Source organism: Pezoporus wallicus, unplaced genomic scaffold, assembly GCF_028554395.1.
Source record: "Pezoporus wallicus isolate ANWC-B61680 ecotype Strahan unplaced genomic scaffold, APGP_CSIRO_Pwel_v1 contig_3876, whole genome shotgun sequence".
NCBI lineage: Eukaryota > Metazoa > Chordata > Aves > Psittaciformes > Psittacidae > Pezoporus > Pezoporus wallicus.
This window is the reverse complement of record NW_026636085.1, coordinates 1,648,984-1,662,560: the sequence shown is the minus strand read 5'-3', so window position 1 is coordinate 1,662,560 and position 13,577 is coordinate 1,648,984. Positions and strand designations below refer to the sequence as shown.

The 13,577-nt window shown below is 41.1% G+C and overlaps 1 protein-coding gene across 1 annotated transcript in view; it reads left to right on the top strand.

Moving 5' to 3' along the window:
- The window catches only part of TMEM135 (transmembrane protein 135), a 163,730-nt gene that overhangs the window by 64,746 nt on the left and 85,407 nt on the right, over positions 1-13,577 (top strand). The window contains exon 5 of the mRNA XM_057399031.1: positions 7,199-7,264. Coding sequence (XP_057255014.1) covers positions 7,199-7,264 — 66 coding nt within the window. The remainder of the gene's footprint in view (positions 1-7,198; positions 7,265-13,577) is intronic.

Below are 13,577 nucleotides of genomic sequence, written 5' to 3'. Positions count from 1 at the left end.
GACTTAGTCTATAATACTTCTAGTTTACAGCATGGGGAGGATAAATCACTAGCTTGGAAGTGTCTTTTAGATGAGGTTTGCATTAGTTTAACTCATAGCTTTGTGGGTAAATTACAATACATGGAAACAAACCAATTGAGACAAAGGAATTTTTGTTCCATTTGCAAATACTGAGAGCTGCTACTTTGAATTGCTACCAGTGGGAAATGTAAAAGATGAGGTAATCCCCTAGAGAAAAAGGACCATGGTTGTGAAACACATTAAACATGAATCTCGTAAAGCTTGTAGGGAATGCACTGACTTGAACCCGCTCACAGTTCACGCTAGCAGGAAAGTCTGGTCAACAAAGGCAGATAAAGGAATTGTAAATGGCTATATTTAAATGAGTCTGGAATTCCAGAACACATGCTTGGATGGTATGAAATGAAGCTGTTTAACTATGCAGCTCATTAATTTAGTGGTTATAGTGAAACTTGAAAATGTCTATGTTACAAGACCCAAGGCTGTTGCAATAGATTGTCATTGAGTGTTTAAATCTCTGCCATTTTCCAGGGGTTAGAGTGGAGAATAGGGATCAGGGTCTGTGGATTTTGCTCTCAGATGTCCTAATAACTCACTAGGGAGCTGTGGGTGGACTCCTTCCAACAAATCTATGATGTGTCTACAGGTTGCCCAGAGAAGCTGTGGCTGCCCCATCCCTGGCAGTGTTCAAGGCCAGGTTGGATGGGGCTTGGAGCAACCTGCTCTAGTAGAAGGTGTCCCTGCCTGTGGCAGGGGGTTGGAACTGGATGAGTTCCAACTCACAGCAAGCTGCTCTATGATTCTATACAGTGTTGGAGGTTGGGACAGTGGTGGGCTGAGGGCAGTGTTCCCTGGCATCCCAACACCTGTGGCGGCACCAAGCCTGGCAGACTTGTTGTTTCTGCTTCTTGTTCCAGGCAGCAGAAACATCTCCTGTGGATCAGTTCCAACTGAAATGGAGGGAGGTGGGAAGTCTTCCCACTGCAGGGATGGTGCCCAGTGGATGGATGGCTGCGTATGCTCCTTCTCACCAGTTTGGAGCTGGGCATTCATAGAGTTCTCTGCCTCTGAGACCTGGGGGAGCACTGGCTACATGTAAGCATGCTCATATCTTCTGGGCTGTCCAGAGTGGTCTTTTGCTCTTATCTTTGATTCAGTCAGTCAGCATTACTAATCAAAACCATTTTTGACAGTGCTGATGTGCTTTCTGCAGCCTGGCTGGCAGCTGTTCTCCATCATGCTGCAGGGCAAGTGGAAGGGAGGAAGGTTTGAGCTGGCTTCAGTGCATCGTTTCTCAGATGCTCAGTGCTGGCAAGGCGAGGCAGCCTTGCGTGGACCTCCTCTGTGTGGTGTTTCTGTCAGGGCAGAGATTAAATGGTCTATTTCTCCAGTTTCCATGCTGGCTGCTGGCCTGGTATTTCAGTTCATGAGCATTATACTGATGGAGTTTTACTTTTTTTTTCCCTGGCTTCCTGATATTTAGCTAATTGCAGCGTTGAGTTTTTCAGTCTTTTGTACAGAGAAAAGTAGAGAAAGGTGAACGCCAGTTATGGGCTGGGATCAGTAATCCTAGTGTAAATACCAAGAGCTTTCTGGGAGTAGGGCGGGAGTAAGGAAAGGGAGAAGAAAAGGCAGAGAAGTCAGGAGAGTAGAATAGAGTAGAATAGAATAGAACATAATGGCTAGGGTTGGAAAGGACCTTAAGATCATTTAGTTCCATTACCCCTGCCATGGACAGGGACACCTCCCACTAAACCATGTCATCCGGGGCTCAGTCCAACCTGGCCTTTAACACTGCCAGGGATGGAGCATTCACAGCCTCTCTGGGCAACCCATTCCATTGCTCACCACCCTCACAGTAAAGAATTTCCTCCTTATATCCAATATAAACTTCCCCTGTTTAAATTCTAACCCGTTACCCCTTGTCCTGTCACTACAGTCTCTAATGAAGAGTCCCTCTCCAGCATCCCTATAGGCCCCCTTCAGATACTGGAGGGCTGCTATGAGGTCTCCACGCAGCCTTCTTTTCTCCAGGCTGAGCAGCCCCAACTTTCTCAGCCTGTCTTCATACGGGAGGTGCTCCAGTCCCCTGATCATCCTCATGGCCTCCTCTGGACTTGTTCCAACAGTTCCATGTCCTTTTTATGTTGAAGGAAAGCACCTATCATCATCTTGGAAAAAACAAACACTGCCAGGGATGGGGCATCCACAACTTCTCTGGGCAGGCTGAGCCAGTGTCTCACCACCCTTGCAGTTGTCCTGATATCTCCTCAGGTCCCATGGATTTGTGCACATTCAGGTTCTTATGATGATCTGGAACCTGACGCTCTCCTGCACTGGGCCTAAGGAATGTCAGGTATTGCTGTACCCATTGTACGAGATGGTGCAGTGATGCATGCAGGGGGGACATTTGGACTTCTCTAAAAATGTAAAAGACAGAGGTCCATGGAATTTACATCTGTAAAATGGGGTGAATGAAGTTATTTATGGGTAAAAAAAATATAATTATGTATCTTTAAAAGCATCAGTTCAGCTTCAGTGTTGTATTTTAATATATTTAAAATATATTCAAAAGGAGTAAAATGTATGTATTGGCAGTAAATTCTTCATCAGTATTGCAGTGATTTATCAAAAGCTGTTACAACAAATAAGCTCCTCAGTTCAGTTTAATTTGTCCTCTAGAGTACAGTTCAGATGGAGAGGCTTAGAATCATAGAATCATGAAATGGTTTTTGCTTAGAAATGACCTTAAGATCATCCAATTCCAACCGCCTGCCATGGGCAGGGATGCCTTGCACTAGAGCCAAGGCTCTGTCCAGCCTGGCCTTGAGCACTGCCAGGGGTGGAGCATTTACCACTTCTTTGGGCACCCTGTTCCAGTGCCTTATACTTGAACTTTTGTGGATAGGCATTAGGATAAAAGGTGGTTTTCAGACACTTGTACATTTTCCTGTTGATGAGTGCTTCTGGATCTCACCAGATGTGTTTGACAGCATCGTGCTTGTTTTCACGAGCCGTGTGCTGGTGAGCTGATGTAACACTAGTTCATTTGCAGTATGTAATCAAGTTGAAAAAAGCTATTGGTGATTTTGGATAGACTCTCAAGAACCTTCTTTTTTAATGTAATTTGCTTTTTGTGAAGAAATACGTATTTTACAGGTCAGAGCTGTCAGCCAGCTTGGGTAGCCAAGATCAGCAAACTTAATAGGAGTGAAGAAAAGCCTTTTATGCTATTCCATACATTTCTATTCTTATAACAGTTTGCACCGTTTTAATTCTAATGAAATCTGGAAATTGCTGCGAGTGACTTCCAGAGGTCTGTGCCTTTCAGCCCACAGCTTTAAATAGGTTTTTAATTGTGATTCTAAATGCATGGTTAGAAGTAGATGCCAAAATCTGTCAGGTGATTAAAAGCCTGTGATTCTGAATCAGTTAATTTGCATTAGCAGTCCCTTCCTCTGCTTGTGTTTGCAGGTTCAGCTCTGGTAAAACACTATTTTGATGAAGTATTATAAGACCAGTTTATTTTTTGTGAATACCTTGAAAATTCAAAACATCTGGAACCTGAAGTACTGTTTTTTTCTGCAATCTCCATCAATAATGTACAGCTTTTTTTCCCTTTAGTTCTGGTTCATACAAGTGGTTTCTCTCTTTCTCTTTCTTTGCTCCTTTTTCCTCCTTTTTCCTCCTCTTCTTTTTCCTCCTCTTCTTTTTCTCTTTTAACCCTAGCAAGGAATTTGAAGAGGAACAACTGCTTTCTGTAAGGGGGAATAATTGGTCATCTCTGGAGATGACATTAGAGCTTCATGATGTTCCAGAGTGGTGAGATACAGGAGGCTGCTGTTTCACCTCACATATAATGTAACATAGTGCGCATTCCTTACAATGAAGCACAGAGTTAGGATTCAGTGACTATCAGCTTGGCAACACATTTATTTCACACTGGGATCACTAAAACCATCTGTTGATAGTTTGCTTTCCTGTGGACCTCTGCCTCCCGTCTCTGAATAGACCTATCCAAAGCCATCCCCTCAGCCTGTAATGAGTCTTATTTAAGGCTTATTCACAGTGAATTGGATGCTAATAAATCTGAAATTTTTACACCTTCTTAACCTGATTATACTGAAACATTTAATGCTAACAGAGGCAGAAGCAGTGATGAATGATCTGAATTCCTGCTTGGTGGTTTCTTAGGGAACACTATGATTATTAAGTGGGCATTTTTGCCTTTTTAATCAGTTATCCTGACATGATAAATGAGTTGTATTTCGTAGTCACACTTACACATCCTAACATAAACCACAAGATTATTTTAATATTTTCAGCATTTAAAAGAATGACATTACTTATGCTGTTACTGAAATTAGAGAGCAATAAGTATAATTCTATATAAAAGCATGGCATTCAGTGAACAAGTGTCTAATGTAAACTAGATGTGTTGGGGGAGAGAGGCATCCTTCTGTCCCAAAACACCCAGTCAGTTGCCAGCACCTATAATGAATGCTCGGAACAATGTAGAGGTATCCCAGCCTCTCCAGCCAATGAGCCAGCTTCAGTTGGAGCTTGGCTCAGATGCCTCTATACAAATGCCTGTAGCATGGGGAACAGACAGGAGGAATTGGAGATGTGTGCAGGTCTATGGGGGTATGATATAATAAGCATCGCAGAAACATGGTGGGATGGCTTTTGGGTACATTTATATTTTAAGTATTTCCACCTCAATGCTTATTCCTCCATATCCAACCTGTACAGCTGGAATGCTAGCTGGACGTTTCATGTGTCAGGACACAGCTAGAAACTACAGAGGGAGTATGGCCTGCATGGCCTTTGCTTGGCTGGCACAAAGCCTTTCTACCACTTACAGAGAATTTGGCTGTACTTCTTTGGGAAGCACAGGGAATTTACAGTCCATCTGTAAATTGCATTGTTTTGTGGACTTATCAATTAAAGCATTGCGTGAAATACTGTAATGGTGAAAACGTGCCTGAACAAGCCCTGGGCGACCTGTTCCAGGGTCCCTGAGTAGGACCTGATGACCTGGTGGTCTCTGCCAAACGATTCTCTGTGTGCCTGCATTTGTGGGACTGAAAGGGAAAAGATGGGAATTGAAGACAGTGCAGGGTAGTGTCCAAACCAGACGTACCACCATTAAATTCAGATTTTAAGACTGATAGCTTTTATTGTTAGGTGTTGTAGTTCTCTGAAGGTGTTAAAGACATTTCTGAGCAGTGTCATCCTCTTATGCCATGTAAGACCGTGCCATATTAGAATCTCAACATGGTTTCTTTGTGCAAAGGATACGAGGATTAGTTTTCTACTAATGGCTCCTTCACCACAAACATCGCACCAGCAGTAAGCTTTGGGCTGATTACTATTTGAAAGATGAACTTCTTTAAGCAAAAATCCTCTTGAATTTTGCATACCTAAAACCCCAGTAGGGCTTTCCTCCAGCCTTGTCATTGTCAGCGAGTGAATTGCTGTAGGTGGCCTTGTCCCCCCATGCTGTTTAAGTGGGAAGCTGTGATTGCAGCTTGATTGATCTTCTTAGTGATGCTCAGCACATCAAGAGTGGCCCACAGGAGGATCTCTGTGGTGCTGGATCCTCTGTGATTCCTTGTTTCTGAATGGTTTTGACATCTGGCTTTAATGGTGTGAGTACAAGTGTATTAAGAGAGATCTTCTACTAGTAGATGTGAAAAGAAAGACACACACCCCAGTGCTTTTCAAAAGAAACAAAAGCAGCTCAGCTGTATTGACAGAATGCTCAATTCAGTTGAATCATCCTTAAAAATGTTAGTGAAAGAAACCAATTTTGGATAACACAAAGGTTGTGTGAGGTTCACTTCACCTCTCAAAGAAGAAGGGTTTGAGAAGAAGAATCACATTTGGGCAGTGCCCTGCATGGTCCTGGGGTTGTAAATGAAGTAATACATTTTGCAGTGCAGTGCTTTGAAGCTCACACATTCATTTACAGATAGGGGGAAGCATAAGGTAATTAAAAGCTCTTTTATCAGATTCTTTTCTGCAGGCAAGTATTTAGATAAGAGTAAACTCCACTTAATCTGCGCCTGGGAAGCCTGAAGAATTCATCTCAAGAGATGTCTTTGAAATGGTACTTGTTGAGATAGAGCTTAAGGTGGTGTAGCATGAGCCCAACAAGTCCTGCAGTCATGCAGGCATTGAGCTGCTTAGCTTCTAAATCACTATTTAGATCAACTACTACAACTGCTTTTATTTAGAAACCTTATAAACTTTTTTTTTTAACAGCCTGTGAGTTAGTTTTGAACATAGATTCTGAAATGTTAGAATAGGGTTTTTAATTTGAACCAGAAAAAGCATGTTTTGTGACACTTGAAACTGGAACTTGCTTCACTACTTGCTATGGAAACAAGCCTTGAAAACAAATCTGTTCTTGTGTACACTGATGTGCTGATCCATGATTTTATGTAACCAGTGGATTTTTTTCATGCTTCTTTGCAGGCAGCTTGTAGAAAGAAATGTGATACAGAACCTACACTTCTTTTTCTATTATAGCCTGCATCAAGAGGCAGTAGTCTATGTTGTCCCACTGGATTAAAGAAAGGATGGGCCAACTAGTACAGAAAAGTATGCAACCTAACTAAAGGTTAACCTAAATCAAGATTATATAACCTAAATCAAAGCTGTGTTCCCTGTCATTTGCATATGATGTTGTGTTTGGTAATAACACTGTTGCTAAGAGCTAAGAGGGGCTCAGGTACTTTTAGGAGCAGAGTTGCATCATACTCTTGTTTTTTTGATACTTATTCGTTAATTTAAGTGCATAATATTAAACAGCAATTTAAAACATGAATTAGCTTCACGAGTTGTAAAATTCCATATAGCTGTTTTCCCCCTTGGTATCCCACTTTTCCTTGGCAGCCTATGGAAGGCCATAAAATGAGGTTGATCATCACTAACCTGAGTGAAGAGCCTTGTGTAATGCCGCAGTGTTGCAGGACGGACCAAAATCCTCCATAGACCTCTTTGCCCTGCAATAAACCTTCACCCAACCTCTGCAGACACTTCTAAATAACTTGCTGAAGTGCTTCAAGTGTAAAATGGGTGCTAAATGCAGCTGACACTTTAAAACAAACCTTCATGATCTGGGTTGTCTGTTCTTTAAATAATGAATCTCTGTGTATGTTTGTTGCTGCAGGCCACAGAAACCTTGTTCCGAATGGCAGTGGCACGAGGGACGATCACGCCGTTAAGACATGGAGAAGTAAGGCTAAATATACCTGTATATCTTTTCTTTTTGCACATGTGGTATAATGTTTTATTGATATAATGCTTTATAAATTCCTGGGAGATGAATTGTCTTCAGGTAAGTGAAGAAGTCAGGGCCATAGATAACTTGCATACCTATGTTGTAGGGATTTTATAAAGGAAAACAAGGATTTAAATCCTGCCCAGTGGGAGATGAGGTATCCTTTAAAATACACTTTGTTTTTCTCTTTGCCTGCATCACAATTTATCTTTATAATAGAAGCGACTCACAAGAATGTCCTTCTAGTGAGGTGATTTTTCACTGCATTTTCTCTATTAGAAATTGCAGAATATAGAGAAATTTACATGAATATAGAGAAATTCATCCTTTGTTCCTTTCAAGAAATAACAATGTAGGTAGTGTATGAAGTATTAATACATCAATTATTCTGAAGAGGATAAATATATTTGAATATTGTGTTGCTCACACATGCTTCTGTTGATGGTGAATGTTTGTTTCCTTCTTTGTGTGGTTTTCTATCAGGTAAACATTGTTCTAAGCATTGCTGATTAAATGCCTCCAGTATTAGGGGGTGTAATTAATGCTTAGGTTGAATTTCATTTAAGAAAATCACATTGCAGTCAATCATGACACTGGAAATGAAAACTGGTCTGGGCATTGCTGCAACTGAGAGTGTGTAAGGTTTTAAATGTAGAAACCTCAGTGGTTTTTCATGATAACCTGATTTTGATCAAATTCTTGGGTAATGGTGAGAATTCATGTAGTAGGCACAGCATTCAGCCTGGAATCTGCATCTGGACTTAGCCGGAATGCCAGCTGTGCTGTAAAACATTCCTTACACTGATGAAGTTGCTTTTATTTCTCTTTTGAAATGAAGTAATACATGTTTGCATCAGTGTCTGAAGATGAGGGTCCAGAGGAGCTGCAGAAATGATCAGGGGGGCTGGAGCACCTCTCCTATGAGGAAAGGCTTGATCCTGTGATTCTCCTTGCCTGTGATTTCTTGTCATGCCGTTGTCCATTGTTTTAGCTTTTCTAAATACATGGATGATTTATACTTTCCATATAATAATCTTTATTTCTTCCTACAGCAGAGTGTAGTGCAATTTCCAGAAGTGTTAGCGATGAGATATGTGCAACCCTTCCAAATTGTTTAGGTTTTTAGCAGTGAAGGGTACTTAATTTTCCATGTTTTAATGACCAGGTTGTCCAAAGAGTTTGTGGGGTCTCCATCCTTGTAGTTACCCAGTGAATGGTGTGAACTGTGGGAAAATCAAATGATATCTTTTCCTAAAGTGTAGTGTATTGCACCCTGCAATACAAAGTACGGGGGTGATTGCAGGCCATAAAGATCTCTGTTACGAAGGGTATTAGGAATTTCTGTGTCTGATTCATCTCATGTTGAGCCAGTTCAGTTCAGTGATGTGGTAGAAGAAGTTTTAATTTCTTCTTCAGATATTCCCTCTGATTTTCTTATCAATTAAATTACCTGAAGGGCTGGAGAGAAGCAGCAAGGTAAGTGCTGAGAGGATGTGGCCATGGTTAGGGTGAAAGTGCATCTCTGTGATGATGGCGGACTTTACGCTGGTGTAGTGTGTCCTGTGGCATTATTTGCAAGGTATTGCTTGGGCTTCAGTAGAAATGCAGTTGATGGTGAGCCAGATAATTTACAGATAAAGCACGGAAGAGTTGTGCAGAGTTGGCTTTTTGTGTAAGAGGGCAGTGGGAACAGTGAAGAGACCTTTTTTCTCTCTTCTATATTTATCATGTATCTGATGCAGAGGAGAAAAACATTTTCACTCAAGGAAGATATTTCCATTAAATTCCATTGTGGAATTATAATTTATTTCCTCTAAAAATAAGGAATGCCATTAATCAAATGAAACTGATTTTTCCAGGAGAAACATGTAATTATCAAGAGTCATATAAAATACTTTTATAGCTCTTCCAAGAAATTTGCTGCATGTTTGCACAGTGCGTAAATAGAAAGGGAGCCAGAAGGAGAATTGAATCTGAACTAAAGTTGACTCTATTCTGTTTGGGAAGTGTGAACTTGGCAGTGAAAATCAAAGCACAGCAACTTGTTTATTGGAAATTGCAAACTAGGGAGGCAGCTGTCCAAATGGGCAAAAGTGCTGTTCAGCTTTCACAGTGGTGCTTAAACGTGTAACACTATTTAAGATAGAAGAGGGGGTAAAACTGCTCAGTATAAAAAGGCAAAAATCATTCTTGTTTCTTTTACATTCATAAATTAAAACCTGACAATTTCCTGTCTGCACTGTTGAACAAATTAATGTGCAAACATTCCTGCTATACAGGCAGAACAGGGTGCGAGAAGGACTATCCATTCTAATCCAGTTGTCATCACCAGGTGGATTTGTAATTTATAATATTGGATGCCGATGGGAAATCCCTTTTCTGCTCCTTCCAACATTTACTCGTTGGGACTCACCAAGCATTTATGCATGTAGAATTCTTAGGTTTTTCCTTTATTAATCGTAAATAAATTGGAAAATGAGGATGGGCTGGTTTTCTGAGTTTTGAATATGGTTTGTAAAATGACTGTAGAGAACTTAGAAAATCGTGCTGCCAAAGGCAGGCATCAAAATTGGGCACATAGTGCTAAATACTACTGAACTCTGGGATATAGATCATAGAGGTCCCTGAGGAATCCTCCTAGCAGTTGCCTTGCTCTTGGTTGGGTTGAAGTTGTGTACCATTCATGGGAGGGCATCAAGCCTAGAATCGTAATTCATTTTCAGGATTCATTTCAGTTATTTCATAATTCATTTTCAGTTATTCCTGTTAATTGCTTTGTTTTGGGGGTGGAGCATGAGGCTGAGCCTTATAGAGATTATTATGATCTGATTCTGGGCCTATAAGGATGCTGGAGAGGGACTCTTTGTTAGATGGTGTAGTGATAGGACAAGGGGTAACGAGTTCAAACAGGAGAAGTTTAGATTGGCTATAAGGAAGAAGTTCTTTATTGTGAGGGTGGTGAGGCACTGGAGTGGGTTGCCCAGGGAGGTTGTGAATGCTCCATTCATGGCAGTGTTCAAGGCCAGGTTGGACAGAGCCTTGGGTGAGACGGTTTAGTGTGAGGTGTCCCTGTCCATGGCAGGGGGTTGGAACTTGATGATCTTAAGGTCCTTCCAACCCTAGCTATTCTATGATTCTATGATTCTGTGATCTGGTAGTTGCTGGGTGTGCTTCTGAGCAACGTGATCTAGTTGAAGATGCCCCTGCTCATTACCGAGGGTTGGACTGGATGACTTTTGAACGTCCCTTTCAACCTAAACTATTCTGTGATGCTATGAGCAGGTGGGATCACACCAGATCTATGGCTTTAATTGTGTTCAGAAGTCTTTGGGTGTGAAATCTTACCTTGTGTTGACTTTAAGACAGAATTTCAACCTAGAAAATGAGGAGACTATGTTAAAGAACACTGCTGCTAGCTCAGTATTCCTGTCTTCTTTCTTCTTCCCTATCCACCATGTCATGGCAGAGTGCTCTGTCAAGTCCTGGAAACTCAGCTCTGGAATTAAGTCATGTAGAGAAGAACTGTTTTTAGTAATAACAATAACTGTAATTACTTTCTTCAGGAGAAGGGGCTTTCTAATTTTACTTGCTGTTAGAGCAATTCGAAAGAGATCTTAGGACACTTCAGCCATTATATTTAGTTATGTACTATAAAGATGATGTGGAACAGAGTATTCATTTAAATGGTGATCTCTTTTTCCACATCAAGGGGGCTGTTCTTGAAATTACCAAATTTTACGCTTGATTTTTAAATGGTGGGGTTTGTCACAGTGATATTTCTGTTTGCATTTTTGGCCTGTTTCATTTATAATACTTGAAACGCAGGAAGGCTTCGTCAGTGGTAACATTTGAGATTCAGAAGAAGTACCATGAATCACTTTGAGATTTTCATTTAAATCAAATGGCTTTGGGCACACTGCTTCATGTGATGTCAGCTGGGGGGCATTCCAGGTCTCATCACGTACAGGCACATCAGAAGCCAAATGGCAGTGGGATAGTGGACATCCAATCCGCTTGCTCTCATGCCTTCCCATCACAAAGATGTCTTTATTATCCGGGGTTCAAAAGTTGTCCTCTCACAGACTATACCCATAGTCTCTGCTTTCCATGCTTTTTGCTTGAATACTTGGTTGCTGTCATGTTAACACGTGAGGAAAGATGGTTTCTCAGATTTACATAAATCTCGAAGCAGTAGAGACGCTGTAGTTAAGGTCCTGAATGCTCTGACTCTTTAAGCCTTCAGCCAAGGACACATTTCAGAGGCAGTGCTGTTGGTTAGATGGGACTTGTTTGTTCTCCTTGAAAGGGTGATGCTTGCTAGCAAACAGTGCTTAACATTACAAAAGAAATCTGGTTTGGTACAATGCAACTTAAATTTTTGTAAGGCCAAGTCATAATATTCTTAGGCTCTTTCTGCCTTCAAAGTAGGATTGTCAGTCTCTTGGATCTTATCCTGAGGTTTTTTTCCCTCCTCGTTAAAGCTTGCTAATACACAGAAAAATGTGTATTTTTTTTTTTAAATTTAGTATGTTGCAGAACAGCATCAATTTAATTGAACCAAACCGTGTTTTCTGAGTATGTGTGGTAAGATACAAAGTGCCAGCAGGTTTTAGTATTGCCTGCAAGAAATCCAGAGAGGGACTTTCTACAAAGGAATGTGGTGATTGGAAAAGGGGAATGGCTTTAAGCTGTAAGAGGGTAGGTTTAGATTAGATTTTAGGCAGAAGCTCTTCCCTATGAGGGTGCTGAGGCACTGGCACAGGGTGCCCAGAGAGGCTGTGGCTGCCCCATCCCCAGCAGTGTTCAAGGCCAGGTTGGATGGGGAAGTAGTATTTAGCCTGTCTTTCAGAACCTTTTGTGAAGGACCAGTAAATGGAGAAAACCTAAGAACAGAACTGTTTTACAGTCTCTCTACTTCAGGTTTGGGTTTGGGGTATATGTGTCAAAAGTATTTAAAAGTGGTATGAATATCCTGGAAATCCTTCTGGTCACAGTGGGGAGCAGCTCAAAGGTAATTTAGTTGCTGAAGGTTGGCATCCCTTATCTATATTGTCTAGAAGTAAGTTAAAGTAAGTAATTGCTCTGATTAAATGCAATGATAGCTAAACCTTGATTGGAGACTGTGAGAGAGAGAATGCCATCGAGCCATGCAGAGGAAGACCACCAGATTACCTTTGAGGTGTTCCAGTGTACAGTGGTCAAGCGATGGTTTTGCCGTGTAATCAGTTGTGTGAAGGTGTCATTTGTGTAGCTTGCCCTAGATCATGCATTTCGTGTGGTTTTTAGGTTTTTCATTCACTTTTAATCATGGAGAGGAAAGCAGATTTGTCTCAAAGCCATAGTTGAGAATGAGGAACTTTTCTGCTCTTCTGACATAGGCTGAGAAAGTTGGGGCTGTTCAGCCTGGAGAAGAGAAGGCTGCGTGGAGACCTCGTAGCAGCCTTCCAGTGTCTGAAGGGGGCCTATAGGGATGCTGGAGAGGGACTCTTCATTAGGGACTGTAGTGATAGGACAAGGGGTAACGGGTTAAAACTTAAACAGGAGAAGTTTAGATTAGGTATAAGGAGGAAGTTCTTTACTGTGAGGGTGGTGAGGCACTGGAATGGGTTGCCCAGGGAAGTTGTGAATGCTCTGTTCCTGAGAGTGTTCAAGGCCAGGTTGGACAGAGCCTAGGGTGAGATCGTTTAGTGTCAGGTGTCCCTGCCCATGGCAGGGGGTTGGAACTGGATGATCTTAAGGTCCTTTCCAACCGTAACTATTCTGTGATTCTATGACATGGAATTTGCTTGATTATATTCTGTTCCTTAATAAATTACCATGAGCCTTGAAAAAATTGACCTGCTGCAGTAATTTTAAAGCAAAGTGATGGGAATGGGAAAAATGAATACACTTCATGTAGGAATCATGTCTGGTGTAAATTTAAGGTGTAAATACATGAAAATAGGATAGTGGCTACATGTTCCAGCAGATAGAGAGTTACTTCTGAGGAAAGGAAATACATAGGTTTGGAAATCAGAGATCTTATGATTTCCTTTCTGTTTTGAAAGTTATCTTGGTAATTCATGCTTTGTATTTTTCTTTTAAATGTAAGGGAAATGCAGTCTGTTTTTCAGAGTGAAACAATGGGATTTAGTACTTTAGCATTTGACATACCATGTTATGCATTTTTATTACGAAGTAGTTGTTTCTTAAGCAGGCTGATATATTTATCTTATGATAATCGTAACTACCCCTTTGTGAAGTGAAGGACATTGAAGCAAATTGAGTT